Here is a 13628-nt window from a genome sequence, read left to right on the forward strand (position 1 = left end):
GTTTCTCACCTCCACCTGTGGCTGGTCTATCAATACTGTTGTCCTAACTCTGTGCTCTTTGACAATTACAAGGAACTGCAGACCAGCTCAGATCTCCCTGGCGCTGCTGAGATCCCGATATCCCTCCACATTGTAATGATTCCCCCCCGGACATTCCTGGTCAAAATTAGACGAGATCGCAGCTCACTGAAAAACGTGTTACTGGCGGCTGGGCCAGAATCCTAAAGGGTCACATCATACCCCCCCCCCCCCGAGAATGAGCGTCGTCTCTCTATCTCTCTTTCTCTCTCTCGCTCTCTCCCTGTCTCTCTCTCTGTCTCACCCCCACCGAGATAATGAGAGTGGAGAAAGGTATTGTTTTACCTCGGAGGACTCCCAGTGCAGCTGACTGGGCTGCAGGTATTTTCAGCTGTTGCTCCTGCTGGCGTGTAGACAGAGGGGGGGCTCATACAGGCTCCAGTGTGAGCCAAACTGCCAGCAGCTCCATTTTCCCAATATAGACCCTCCAGTGCTTTAATGAAGATGAACCCTCATTAATGATACCATGCTCGCCCTTGCTGTGATTCTTTGTTCTCTCTCACACGCTCTCTCTCTCTTTCTCTGTCTATCTGTCTGTCTGTCTGTCTCTCTCTCTCTCTTTTTCTCAGAGATTATACCTATGAAAAGCGAGAGAGCGATGGACAGGAGAGGGACTGTTGCAGCATTGACTGAAAGTAGGTGAAGATTGACACTTTAGTTGGCTGGTAATGAGCTGTCAATGGGCTCCCTGGTGTTGTGTACTCATGGGGGTTGATTTATGGTGTGGTATTCTGCAACATAAGGTGACAGAGTGAGAAGACAGGAACCTGGCTGGGGGTCGGGGTGAGGAAGCATCAGGGGCAGTAAATATCCCCAAGGTGAGGACACGGAGCTTTCTGCGAGTTGAAACCCAAGACTTTGCATACGGGCTACCACAAGTGGGCAGCGGATTGGCAGCATGCAGGAAGGGGGGGTTGTGCCCAGAGGGGTCAAAGGTTAGCTGGGTCGATGGGGTGCCCTCCAAGGGCTTCATCCAGCTTGAAGAGAGATGTTGGTACTGGTGTACAGCACAAGGAGTGGAGAGAGAGAGAGAGAGAGAGAGAGAGAGAGAGAGAGAGAGAGAGAGAGAGAGAGAGAGAGAGAGAGAGAGAGAGAGAGAGAGAGAGAGAGAGAGAGAGAGAGAGAGAGAGAGAGAGAGAGAGAGAGAGAGAGAGAAAGTGACGGAGGGAAAAGAGATCTGGATTAAAAGTGCACTCATTCTGAACTATTCCAGGGACAGGAATCCCAGTCCCAGGAGATTCACGGGCGACTCAGCCGATCAGTCATCCGTCATACGACTTTTTAAAGGCTTGAGTGCCCAGTGTCTAAAACAACATGGGCCTCCTCCTCCTCCTCAGCTGTTGGGGGGGTGGGTGGTGGTGGTGGTGGTGTCATTTAAAGAACAATACTTTTCAGCCCTCATTTATCTGCTGTTCTGGACACTGTGGTTATTTATGGAGAGTGTTTGTAGCAGCCCGGAATCCGCTGCCTTCCCTTCTCTGCAGATTTGTCTCAGAGAGGGATCGTTGATGCTTATGACAGTGGAAAAATAATGTGTGCGTGTGTGTGTGTGTGTGTGTGTGTGTGTGTGTTCTTGTACTTCTGTCTTTGCAAGGACAGTTTGAGTTTTTAACAATCAGAGTGAGGGCATTTTGGCCAGTCCTCGCCTTCTTACGAGTCTATTTTAGGGTTAGGCCTTGGTTTTAGGGTTAAGATTAGAATTAGGATTAGGTTGTATTTGGGCATGTAGTTCTGATGGTTAAGGTTAGATTTAAGGGCTAGGGAATAAGTGTAGTCAATCAATCGTTCGTAAGTACAAATTTGTTCTTACACACACACACGCATGGAATTTTTCTAGCTCTCAGGCAGAAGCAAAAAGCCTGATGGTTATTTGTAATTCCTTCCCCCTAACATCTATCATCTACCTCTTGCAACGAGCAATCACCCAGGCTTGCAAAGACATGTGTTACACAATTGGTGTCTAAATTCAGGGGTTATCCAGGTTCGACACTCGTCTCTGAGACAAACTTAAGGGCTAAAAAAATTCCAGGGGTGTGCAAGAACAAATTTGTATGTATGAACGATTGATGAATGAGGCCCAAAGTGGCGTCCTCACAAAGATAGAAGTTCAAGAATTTGTGTGTGTGTGGGGGGGGGGGGTGAGGACAAGTGGGGTCTGTAGTACAACACTAAAATGTAATACACAGAGATGACTTATGATAGAGGCCATCTGCACAAATCCCCTTTGGTAATGAGCCTCAGCCCATCTTGATACCTAAGCTGTCTCTGGCTATCACAAAACTCCTGTTGAAAATCGAGGTATTGTACCCACAACTCCAAATGGCATAGCAATATGGACCTAATGTAAACCGGGCTAAAAGCCGAGTAGTGAAGTGAATGGTCGGGATTTTGGCGCTTGCGGCTGTCTGTTTGAAACAGCTTCTATGAAAGCTATCGTGGAAATCCTTCCCATTCCGTCAAGGAAATCCCCATTGTCCAGAAGCAGGGGAGGATTCGCTCAGTGAAAGGCTGAATATGTGTGTTGGGGAAGTTGGCGTGTATGTTAGCATACATACATACGCGTGTCACATCTCAGATGTGAGGAACTGTTATGGGACAGCCCTGAAATCCGCTGGCCCGTGAAGGTTTCATAAAGAAACTCCTATCTGCCCACCTCCAAGATGTCGAAGTGACAAACAAAATGGATGTTTTCCTCTACATGGACTTGTCTGTCCCCTGCAAACTCCCCAAAGAGCAGAACTAATGGAGGAGGCAAGTCATATTATAATGTAATGACAGACATGGGAGGTCTGAAAAGGCGAATGTTGATGGACATGATGGTACAGATGACCGACGTTACGCTGATCAGGAAAAATTCCAAAGTAAGGGCGTGGCAGGGGAAGTGTTTAGATACTCGTTATGGTTGAATATGGACTTGAATCATTATGGGCGGGTCCGAGGGGGAGCCTCTTTGTTGTCCCCATCTGCCAAAATAACAAAATGGCCATTCCTGCTCAACTTTCATCAGTCAGTGACGAAGACACCCCCCACCAAGGACAAGTTGTCTTATCATGATATGACCCTGGGACAGTTCCTCCAAATTGCATCATCTCTTTCACCAGAGTTCAGCTCGTCCGAGGACCAAGCAACAAACATGCCTCAGCATTCCTCCGGCGCACTTCATCATCGTGTCACTCTCCACCAGCACAATTCATCACCCTAACCCTGACAACAATTACAGTATTGATTCATTCACCCCTAAGTCTTCTCTTTCCCCTGCCATGGTAGAAATATGCACGCATCGGTAATACAATACCATTGTCAAAGTCACTTTCAGAACTTCTTTGAACAAGCTGGCAAGCAACAACAGGTTTCTCAAAATACTGGGTTCAGGCTCCACTGAGCATGTAACCTCGCTATCTCAAACAAGGACCATAAAAGGCCACATATCAAATGGAAACTTTGCTATTTGATTAAGCATATATTACAAACATATTGTGATGCAATACACCATCCATCATATTTGAGAATATTAAACTTAATCTCAGTATTAGTGGTCATTAACTTAACCAAAACATGCTGTTGCGGCAATTTTTCACATGTATTTGCCCCCACTATCATGGTTGTTACTTGCAGTAGTTGAATTACATGAGGCAACATGCAATTCCCATCGTTGGCGAGGACCTCGCTGGTACTCCTACCTTTCTTTGTGGGCTCAGGCATCTTGAGCCGGGTCCCAAGATAAGCGTCAGGGGATGAAAAAGTGCAGGAGGTACCTTCAGACCGGCGCAACTGTATGAGAGGCCAGGTATGGTGTATAAGGAGCCTTCAGTCCAGGAGGGAGATGAATGATGATGATTATGATGGGGTACGAGCAGAAAAACCTCTGGGACCCTTGGACCAAAGTGATGGGAGATGAGGAGGGCACAGGGATACGGTATGGAAATCTCAGCAGAGGGAGGAGAGGAGGGACGGTGAGAGATCTGGGGGGGACTGGCTCCCAGGCCTTATATAGAGAGGTGTCATGCCCCTCCTCTCTGCAGTGGACAGCACAGCTCCATCCTACCATCAATGTAGCATCAATGTCCCTTACCCACCACCGCCTATGCCAGTTTGGGCTCAACTTGCACCCCTACGCTTCTAATATGGTGCTGGATGGCTGGCTTAAACAAGGGGAGATTAGGTACCCAAGCATTACTACGCATTCTTGAAGTCACGTGACCGTCTTATATTAGCCTAATTAGGGGAATTAATGGAACAAAATATACATTTTGAAATTTTCAGAAATTTCAAATCCTACAGATCATCGGAAATCAAATTACAGTTCGTCGTATTCATTGTTGCATCATAAACTTCGTGCAACTGCTTTATATACCGTCGCCTGTTTGACCCCCGCTAGTTTGCAAAGTATTTTCTGAGTAGCGGCACATCTGTGAATGCGACGTCAGGCGACATTCACACAGAGGCAGAGGCGTTAAACATGCACTATAGGATGAGGTAACACGGGTAGAGTCCGGTTAGATAGATAAACCAGGAAGTAGGACATAAAAAAAAGAGAGTCACATCATGCCTGTGAGGCTGATGTAAGAGCCCTTAATAACCCAGTCATAACCCCACATCATAATTACTGACTTTATGGATTCATTGTAAAAAAAAATAAAAAAGTTAAGGCAAACAGAGACTTGATGCCAAAATGTCAGATATGCTTAATCCAGGGGGAATGCTGTCCAAGAACAGTAGGCTTTCCAGCCTGGCCAGTAAACACTGGAAAGATGCCTGAGCAATGGTTATATGGCCTATACTTAGAAAGCTATCATAAACCTTGACATTTGACATGTCTGACACACAGAGACGGTTAGATAGCGAATTCTGCAATTGGTGTGGTGGTTGCTGTGCTCCTTAATTATTCTCTTTAGCCTGTCAGAGACGTGTGATAAATCAATTCTGGTCTATGATAAGGTCACAAGGAGCCCGCTCAACGAGGCTTAAAGCTGCTGGATTTATAAGGAGCAGCCTGCTTGGTTCCCTTTAACCCGCACATTGAGGCCTCACGTGTGGAGTCCAAAGCCAGTGTCAGGAGACTTAAAATATCAGTCTCTCCGCAATCTCAGTGAGCAACCAAACCCGCAATTGCTAGTCGAACGTGCTGCCTGTCCAAGGATGTATGCCGCAAACAACTGTCAGGGAGAACTTATGTCAACCAGCCGAAGGGACACAGTGAAACCTTTGAAATGCATCACTGTGACTTGCGATAAGATCAGCGTTCACCGCAGAGTCCACATGGCGTCTGTGAATGATGCGGAAGCCTTCCATTAAGAACATGCTCTCCAATTTATGTGGCTGCTTTCATAATACATTTTGAAGTATGTGGCCTTTCTTGGTAACAGACAGCTATAGCTCAGCTAGCCCATTTATAACTCAGAGTGGGCTCCAGCAGTAAATGCTAGGCTTAGGGAAGTATCATGTGGGTCCGCTACAAAGAGAACACAAAACCATTTTGAATTGCCTGGGCTGGGCAGGAGTTCACATTACAGAGGTGATTCAGCTGTGAGGTCACACAAGGCAGGGGGGAAAAAAGATACTGGGGGCACTGAGAGGCATTAGACTGACACCTTCTGGTTTCAGAGGGGCGTCAAAACCGGTTCCCCTCCCAAGCCACGCCCACCAGCACGGTACATTTGGCCTCAGTAGGACTCGGTTCTCTGTGGTGGAGATGGTGTCTTTGTGTGACAATAGATGTTAGCACAGAGCTGTCACACATTTGCTTCTTCTTTTTTTTTTTAGATAGGAGCAGGACAAGAAAAGAGAACACAGCTCAAATGTATGTCGAGTTGCTTCCACAAAACAATTTTGGATTCCCATTGGGAGTTGTTATTTTCAGTGGTTAGCGAGGTCGCCTCACAACTAGAAGGTCCTGGGTTCGAGCCCCGGGGTAGTCCAACCTTGAGGGTCGTCCCGGGTCGTCCTCTGTGTGGCGTTTGCATGTTCTCCCCGTGTCTGTGTGGGTTTCCTGCGGGTGCTCCGGTTTCCTCCCACAATCCAAAGACATGTAGGTCAGATGAATCGGCCATACTAAAAAAATTGTCCCTAGGTGTGACTGTGTGTGTGTGTGTGTGTGTGTGTGTGTGTGTGTGTGTGTGTGTGTGTGTGTGTGTGTGTGTGTGTGTGTGTGTGTGTGTGTGTGTGTCGGCCCTGTGATGGATTGGCGGCCTGTCCAGAGTGTCACCCTGCCTGCTGCCCAAGAGCAGGATAAGCGGTTTGGATAATGGATGGATGGAAGTTGTGCTGAACTAGCTGCATCGCACTTTCATTCAGTCCTAAAATCATGTACATGTTCCCCCTCGAGAAAGGAAATCTCATATTTATTTGTTTCTATTAGGACCAGATGGATAAAGCAGGCCACACACACAACCTTTTAGAGTTAGTTGTGGATGTGCTAGTTGTAGCTAGTATCAAATACTTGATATGAAAGATGAGTTTTGACATTAGACAACAAGGGAGCTGACTCACTAAATGATTTGTTGGCACCATGAATAGTCCAAACTATTGCACTCTAGGAAAATATGTTTTTATTATCTGAACAACAAAATGAGACATAAGCAGTAAAAGCTACTCACAGGTGACGGTTCTGTTTTGTTTGACTATCCATAAGAAACAGAGCAGCACGCTGGCTAATGTGTTGATAGAAAGTAGTCTGAAGTCGATATAAAGGCTCCAAAGGCTTCTTGGATTCTTAAAGAGAGTTATTCAGCAAGAGAGGAACATTTAACAGTCTTACAAAAATTAGGAAGGCAGATCATATGGTCTTACATGAAGAAGCACAAGCTATGCTAAATCTGGTTGACATCACAAATGTCTTTGACGGCACTGCTGCAGGGACCTCAGGGTGTCCCGGCTGAACTGGTAGGTGAGCTTCTTCTTCACCTTGAAAATCTCCCCGGAGTGGGCGTAGTTCCTCAGGGCCCGGGACATCTTCTGGTAAGTCATCGGCCTCTTGTTGCCTTTCCTCTGTCCCCAGAGCGCTGCCACCTGGTCCTTGTTCCTGGATGAGAACTGAAACACCCCAGCAGCAGCTGGCACCCAGAACACACAGTGGGCCATGCATGGGTCCTCCAACATCTCAAACAGAAAGTGAAAGAGGCGCAGCTTCCTACCTGCAGTCACAGGGGGCACAGAGGAGGGATGAGAAGCACGCCAGCTGTCTCATGATGTAAAATAACTAACAGAAGGTGTTCAATTTTATGATTTCACAAAATCTCCATCTGTACTTTAGATCTGCAGGTAAAGATTGTCAGCAGATTTAAATGAGAGCTTAAAAAGACGATCCAGCTCAGGTGGTGTAAGACCTAGGACACCGCAACTGGCCGTGTCCCACTCAACAGCATTTTAGATAAGTGCAGAGCTAACCATTTCCTCAAAAAATTCTCGTAAAAATTGCGGTGATGGTGGTGGTGGTGGTCAACACATGCCATGAGGGTGTAGTTTTAAACATTATGGCTAACTGGTTGGTATGTAAAACGCTTGGCTCCATTGTCGCTTTACAGTAAGAGGAAGGACTGTTATTTGCTCTCATGGTATTGTTTACCCCCGAGCTATCAACTAGACCATTAACAGTATCCAATGACCCCCCAAAAAAGGAGAACTCACCTGCCCTGGCCGCTGTGGTGTGGTGTGTGGATGGTTGCCCTGCAGGTAAAAGGTGTGGCTGTGAGCCACATGCAGACAATGTGCCAGTGTTTTGGCTGGGCGTCCCGGTGGCATCTTGGGACAGCACCGGTTGCAGGACAGGTGCGGGGATCTTCACGGAAATAGTCAAAATGAGGAAACCAGAGGGCAAAATATCGAATAAACTGCGTCAGTGAGGTCCCTGCACATAAATCATTCACATCTCTCTGCTCAAAATTCATGCAATAATGTTTGAAATCGGGTGGGAAATAGGTCCAAAACAAGCATACAAAGATATTTACAGGTGGTTCACAGCCGATCCAGCCCTGCTCACAAGATGGCTCCTCGACAGGAGCACTTCTCATCCAGTTGACATCATCCGCTGGAAAGGCAAAAAGTGGATGCTGAAGCTGAAATGGTAACGGAATGTCGTTATGATTTCCTTGTTAAGGAGCCAGTTTTTGCCCCTACCATCTGCAGGATAGCTCTGCCTGTAGTACTCCTCTAGGAAGTCCAAGATCACCTCCAAATCAGACTGGTTCTCCTGGAAAGAATCCTGTTGAAAAGGAGCATCGGTTTTCAGTAGAAACAACTGTCAATATGTCTGCCAACTGATTAGTTTACAGACAAAAGTCACAGTTATACTGAAAAGGTCATGGTTGGGATAGGGTTTCCGCTTTACCATCATTGTGTGGCGCTCACTCTGACGCAGTACAATCCTTGCAGATTTTGGCCTCCTTCGTTTTACGCCGAGCCGAGTCTTGAGACAAACTACACGGAGGATGGGACACGCAGACTCTTATTATACCCTCCTGGCGTCTGGGCTTTCTCCTCGACACCAGACTTTTTCTGCCATTGTCTCACAAAAACAATGGCCAGCATCCCACAGAGCCCACCGCCATGTCAGCCCACTCTCACAGCACTGACCACATCCTCCCCGCTCAGCGAGATAAGACAGGCCTGCAGGCTGGCTGCACATGAGGCCGCCTCTGCAGGGAAAGCATAACTTCTATCATAGCCCACCCCCCATAGAGATGTGTGTCTAACGTTTTATGTTGTTGTGATGTTTTGTTTTGGGTTTTTTTGCTAAAGTTGAGCAAGGCCACCTTCATGCATTATAGTCCCTCACGTCCATCGAGCCTATTCGGCACAACTCGATGGTAGGGTTTCGCCTCTTCTTTTTTTTCCGATTTAGGCAAATCCAAAGGGCAATAAGGGTGAGAGTGCTGGGGTTTGGATTTTATTTCATTATGTTGGAAAAGTCTAGCAGTGATGAGGGAGTGTAGATTGAATTATTGTTAATGTAAGGAGAACGAGCAGCTTGAGAAATTGTAAGAGAAAAAAAAACAGCACACATTTATCGATAAACTATGTAAAAACAATACGAATCCCTCAAAAATATCACTGAAAATATTTACATGTGTTGCTAGTGTGGTATGTCTTTATACTTGGTGGTCTGGCTGTTGGGATATTTGTCGAGGAAACAGTGCTATAGAGTCATTATTTACCCTGTTCTGTCAGGCTTGGATGGTAAAATGGTAAATGGACTGCATTTATACGGCACTTTTCCAGTCTACCGACCACTCAAAGCACTTTACAGTGTACACCTCACATTCACCCATTCACACACTGACGGTGGAGGCTGCCATGCAAGGCACCAACCTGCTCATCAGGAGCAGTTAGGGGGGGTTCAGTGTCTTGTTCAAGGCCGCTTCGGCACGCTCTCTGGAGGAGCCGGGGATCGAACCGCTCTACCTCCTGAGCCGTGCCGATTATCGGGCTTGTGAATGAGATCACTATGTCTTCATTTCCCTCAGACCCATCAGGAGGATGGTCAGGATGAGAGTACACGCTGTAAGATTAGCACTTCTGTTTCATCACATGAGCAACATCAAGGAAGGATGACGGCACGCAGATTGATTCACTGTTTATGTGGGGACACTCCAAAGTCCGACAAATCACGTACAGTAAAACAGAAACATGCTTACTGGTACACAGCAAATAAAGAACATCACTAGTGTTTCTACTTTGTTAACAATGCTTACCCTCCACTACAGAATGGACAGTACACTAAAAAAAAGTGTTGGCTTTACATTTAAAAAAATTATGTACATCGGTTGCACGTATTGAAGTTATGTTTTCTGAAAATAATGTATTTATGCTTATGAACGACTTTATTTACTTATGAATCATGTCTTAAATACGAACTGCATTTTTGTAAATTGTACAGCCCCCCCCCTCCTTTTTCAGTGTAGTTACGTGCCATTACATCATTTGGTTGATCTCCTGGAGCAACACAGACGTGGTGTATACACTGAATACTTGTACCCAGGGGTGGATTTGAGGGGGGATACAGGGGGATGGATGGCACCCCCCCCCCGTTGTTATAAAACAGACCAAAACACGTCATTGTAAAACTGCCATTCTCCCTTCCCATCCCCGCTGGGTTAACAGTGCTGTGTGATATATCTTAATCGAGGATCATTAGTACTTATCAAGAAATTGATTATCGATTAGTTATCGATATTACCGATTTGTACAACGGTAGTTTTGCCCTCGACTGTATGGGGACTTCTGCCTATCATCAAAAGCGTCCCAAACACACCCTTGGTGTAAGAACTCTTGGATATGTGGAGCCTGTTTACCGTTCAAAGGTGGTGGTGGTGTTTTCTGAAGCACCTCTGCGCACCGTCCACCGGACCCCACCACCCCACTTTTGTTTTGTTTTTTACAAATCAACCACTGGTTTTATCAGCAAGTATGAACAGAAGCAATTCGTCATTTTAATAATAGCGAACTATGTACAGCTCTCCCATCAACCCCCTTGTCTCCTGCAAACCACGGATATTAAAGTTTTACGGCGTCTGGGCCGATCAGAGGATGTGATCCCGTCTTAAGTCTCGCGATACCTCCTCCAAGCTACTGCTGGGAAGCTGTTCTCGCCACACTGGCAGATATTATTGACTGTTTCAAGAAAGTGCGCTTGTTTCTGGTGATAGACCTTATTTACTCCAACAAAAAAAAGAAAGGAAGATTATCTTACATCGGGTTTCTTTTTAGATTTGATTTCCTATTTCGTGAGAATTCCCTAAAACAATCAGGAAACAAGTACACTCTGTTCACACAAGCAATATCACCTACCAGTGTAAAGCAATATCTTAAAATAAACATTATGAGACATAGAACAAGATAAAATCCATTGACAAGGTGTATTTTGTTTGTTTTGTTTTGTTTGGCAGCGCTGTGTTTCTGAACGTGTGCTCTCGTTTTCACTTTGTCAAGCCCCCCTCTAGGATCACGCCTTTGGGACGCCGTGCGCCGTGAAGCCGCTGCTCAGCTCGTAGTGCTCATGCGGAGGGTAATGTCCGTACCAGCTGGGCCAGTCCGGCAGGGTGGCGCCGTAGCAGCTCTGCTCGGGCGGCACGTTCTGCGGCGCCCGAGCCGCCTCGTGCGCGGCGTGGGCGGCCGCGTGCCTGGAGAGTTTGGCGGCGCCGAGCCGCTGGAGGATCACGGGATTGAACTGGTAGGTGAGTTTGCGGCGCACCTTGATGATCTCGCCCGTGCGGCTGTAGTTGCGCAACGCCCGGGCCATCTTCTGGTAGGTCATGGTCTTGCGGTTGCCCTTGCGCTGCCCCCAGCACTCCGCCAGCTTCTCCTTGTTCTTGGAGACGAAGTGGAAGGTCCCGCTGCCGCTGTCCGTCCACTGGATGGAGTCCCCCATGTTGGGGTCATTCAGGGCTTCGTGCAGGTATTCGTAGAGGCGCAGCTTCTTGCGACCTGGGGCGAACCAAGCATTGAGAGGTGAGGGGGGGGGGGACTTTGAACTTCATGGGAGTTGATAATGACAGGAACTGGAATGATGAAAAGTCCAACTTGTTCAGTGAAACCAAGCAGCAGTTATCTTAGGAACGAGAAAGCTCATAGTCACTACTATCTGGTGTCTTGGAGCCTGTAATATCCATAACTTGGCAATCCTTCCACTAAATTACACGTTTTAGCATTTCAGTACACTATAGTGTGTTCGTAGCCTACAATAGCTCCAAGGCCGGCTTGCAGAAGGCATCCTGTGCTCGAAATAAAAAGCTCCACATTTTGAGAAAAAAAAGACCCACCGCTTTTAGCAGGCTGACTGAAGCATTGTGGATGTAAAGGTGATGTCATGGCAGTGTCAGATTCACATGGCAACACTACTTTGAGATAATACAAGTTCATTCAGTGAGTTTAACTTAAATAACTTTTTTTTTACCTGCACATCGTGTACGTGGGTGATGAAAAATGTGATCACCTTTGTTGTTCTTCTGTACAGGTAAGACTGAGTAGAACTGAGGGGTCTCCACTGACACCGGGTGACACAAGGAGACGTCGGGAATGACCTGAGGCCACAGCTGCTGCTGGAAAACGAACCTTGGTGAGTCACAAATCTTCAGTTTTTTTTTTCTGCATCACACACACACACACACACACACACACACACACACACACACACACACACACATGCATACACACATGCATACAGTCATGGGCTCTTGCTCTTTGTACACAACTTACAGTTATGTCGTTCCAGTCGCACACGGGGGTGGTGGGTACGTCTGATGGGTGTGTGATGAGGCAGCAGGAGATCTGACACACAGGAGGCTGCTGGGGACCCAGAGTCTCATAGTAGTTATAATCTGGATGGGGGCAAAAAAATACTCATCAAATTCAGACATTGATACACTTATCACGCTTTGTCATGTTATGGTAAGAAGGGATTAAAAAAAAGATTAAAGTACGATAAAGTTGACGGGACTTTTGCTGTATCCTGTTTCATATTCACGGTCATATTTTGGCGCGCCTTGGACGGGCGATGTCGTTTGGAGAGCCTGTCTTGAGCGTGCTGTGGGAGATTTACCTTGACCGCAGAACGAATTATCCGAGTGCTGCTGAATCACATCGATGGCGTCCTGGAAATGCTGGTTGATGTCGTTGTCCAAGGAAGTCTTGGAGTGGAGCGGCAGGTATGGGAAAAAATATATATTATTCATTCTACCGCAACTAGTTGAAAAGCAGTGCACCATGCACATCTTTCTCGTTAGGGGTGAATGTTGCCCACATTCACAAACTGCAGATAAATCAAGTGAATGATTGATTAATGGAAGCATCCTCATGACTCACCATCTTGTAGGATTGAGCGATGTCCTCGGCCAAGGCCATTGCTCGCCAAAGAGGTCAAGTGAAGCTCGGACTTGTGCAGGTGCGTACGTATATATACATGTCACCGACCTCTAATACCTGCTCACCGTATGTCCAAAATGAACAAGCGGAGAGGCCAGGTGATTTAAATGTGGCAACGTCACAATGCAGCTCCACACTTCTCTTTTTTTTTTTTTTTGGATGAACGGATCAGATAGAGTGGTCTGACCATCACACTGTCACAGTATGGAGATCACAATCTCCAAACAACAAACCTTCTTCTATTGCCTCTGCAGCCCAGGAACATCACTCGGTGCCCCAAAGATTTGCATACCTGGGGGAGATAGTTATCTAAAATACACATTTGTAATAAATGGTCTTTTGTGATGCCGTTTACTGTAAGTTGAAATGTGACCGCACAGAGTTAAGGCCTTCGGGGTTTATTTTCAGCCCGACCTGGGTTTGATGGCCATATTTGCATGTTTTGCTGTCTTAACATAACCCTGTGGTCGGCCCGTGTGTGATGTTGTGCAACTGGAGCAATGCAATTTCAATAAACCTCGAGCAGGATTTACTTATTAAGAGTAATACGCTTCAGATTGTTTACTCATAGCTGTTTAGCACAGTGCCCTTTTATTACCGGTAGTAAAGCGGCCAACCGTTAGCACATTTCCACAGCTATTCGCAGGCATCACAAAAGCTTGACATTTTAAAAAATACGAAATAATTCAAAT

General features: G+C 46.4%; 3 protein-coding genes across 6 annotated transcripts in view; all 3 read right to left on the reverse strand.

Moving 5' to 3' along the window:
- mybpc1 (myosin binding protein C1) overlaps positions 1-3780 on the reverse strand; it is a 40833-nt gene extending 37053 nt beyond the window's left edge. Inside the window, exon 1 of the mRNA XM_056275768.1 lies at positions 3759-3780. Coding sequence (XP_056131743.1) covers positions 3759-3780 — 22 coding nt within the window. The remainder of the gene's footprint in view (positions 1-3758) is intronic.
- A 2987-nt stretch (positions 3781-6767) lies between these two features.
- Positions 6768-8578, reverse strand: spi2 (Spi-2 proto-oncogene). Its single transcript, XM_056276699.1, has 5 exons — positions 8531-8578; positions 8194-8278; positions 8025-8104; positions 7705-7855; positions 6768-7211 (listed from the first exon to the last, which is right to left on the reverse strand). Exons 1-5 carry the CDS (start codon positions 8576-8578, stop codon positions 6904-6906), a joined length of 672 nt encoding a protein of 223 aa, XP_056132674.1. The 3' UTR covers positions 6768-6903.
- Positions 8579-9639: 1061 nt separating this feature from the next.
- spic (Spi-C transcription factor (Spi-1/PU.1 related)) lies at positions 9640-13000 on the reverse strand. 4 transcript variants are annotated; one of them, XM_056276513.1, is made up of 5 exons: positions 12877-13000; positions 12614-12701; positions 12271-12392; positions 12008-12110; positions 9640-11499 (listed from the first exon to the last, which is right to left on the reverse strand). In XM_056276513.1, the coding sequence occupies exons 1-5, from the start codon at positions 12913-12915 to the stop codon at positions 11018-11020; spliced, it is 834 nt and encodes a 277-aa protein (XP_056132488.1). In that variant the 5' UTR covers positions 12916-13000; the 3' UTR covers positions 9640-11017. The 4 variants fall into 4 exon arrangements, with proteins under 4 accessions (XP_056132488.1, XP_056132486.1, XP_056132487.1 ...); XM_056276511.1 differs by having other exon boundaries at positions 11969-12110; XM_056276512.1 differs by having other exon boundaries at positions 12008-12113.
- Positions 13001-13628: the final 628 nt, after the last annotated feature.

The sequence above is a fragment of the Lampris incognitus genome, chromosome 3 (assembly GCF_029633865.1).
Source record: "Lampris incognitus isolate fLamInc1 chromosome 3, fLamInc1.hap2, whole genome shotgun sequence".
NCBI lineage: Eukaryota > Metazoa > Chordata > Actinopteri > Lampriformes > Lampridae > Lampris > Lampris incognitus.

Bases quoted from the DNA above. Each gene is read 5' to 3' on its own strand.
- spic (XM_056276510.1), bottom strand. From the start codon at position 12,915: ATGGCCTTGGCCGAGGACATCGCTCAATCCTACAAGATG. The intron at 12,114-12,270 runs GTAAGTTGTGTA...TTCGTTTTCCAG, and splicing joins GCGACTGGAACGACATAACT to CAGCAGCTGTGGCCTCAGGT. The intron at 11,500-11,968 runs GTAAAAAAAAAG...GGTTCGCCCCAG, and splicing joins CCCACGTACACGATGTGCAG to GTCGCAAGAAGCTGCGCCTC.
- spi2 (XM_056276699.1), bottom strand. From the start codon at position 8,578: ATGGCAGAAAAAGTCTGGTGTCGAGGAGAAAGCCCAGACGCCAGGAGG. The intron at 8,279-8,530 runs GTATAATAAGAG...CCTTTTCAACAG, and splicing joins AAAGCCCAGACGCCAGGAGG to GATTCTTTCCAGGAGAACCA. The intron at 7,212-7,704 runs GTGAGTTCTCCT...CTGTGACTGCAG, and splicing joins CACCACAGCGGCCAGGGCAG to GTAGGAAGCTGCGCCTCTTT.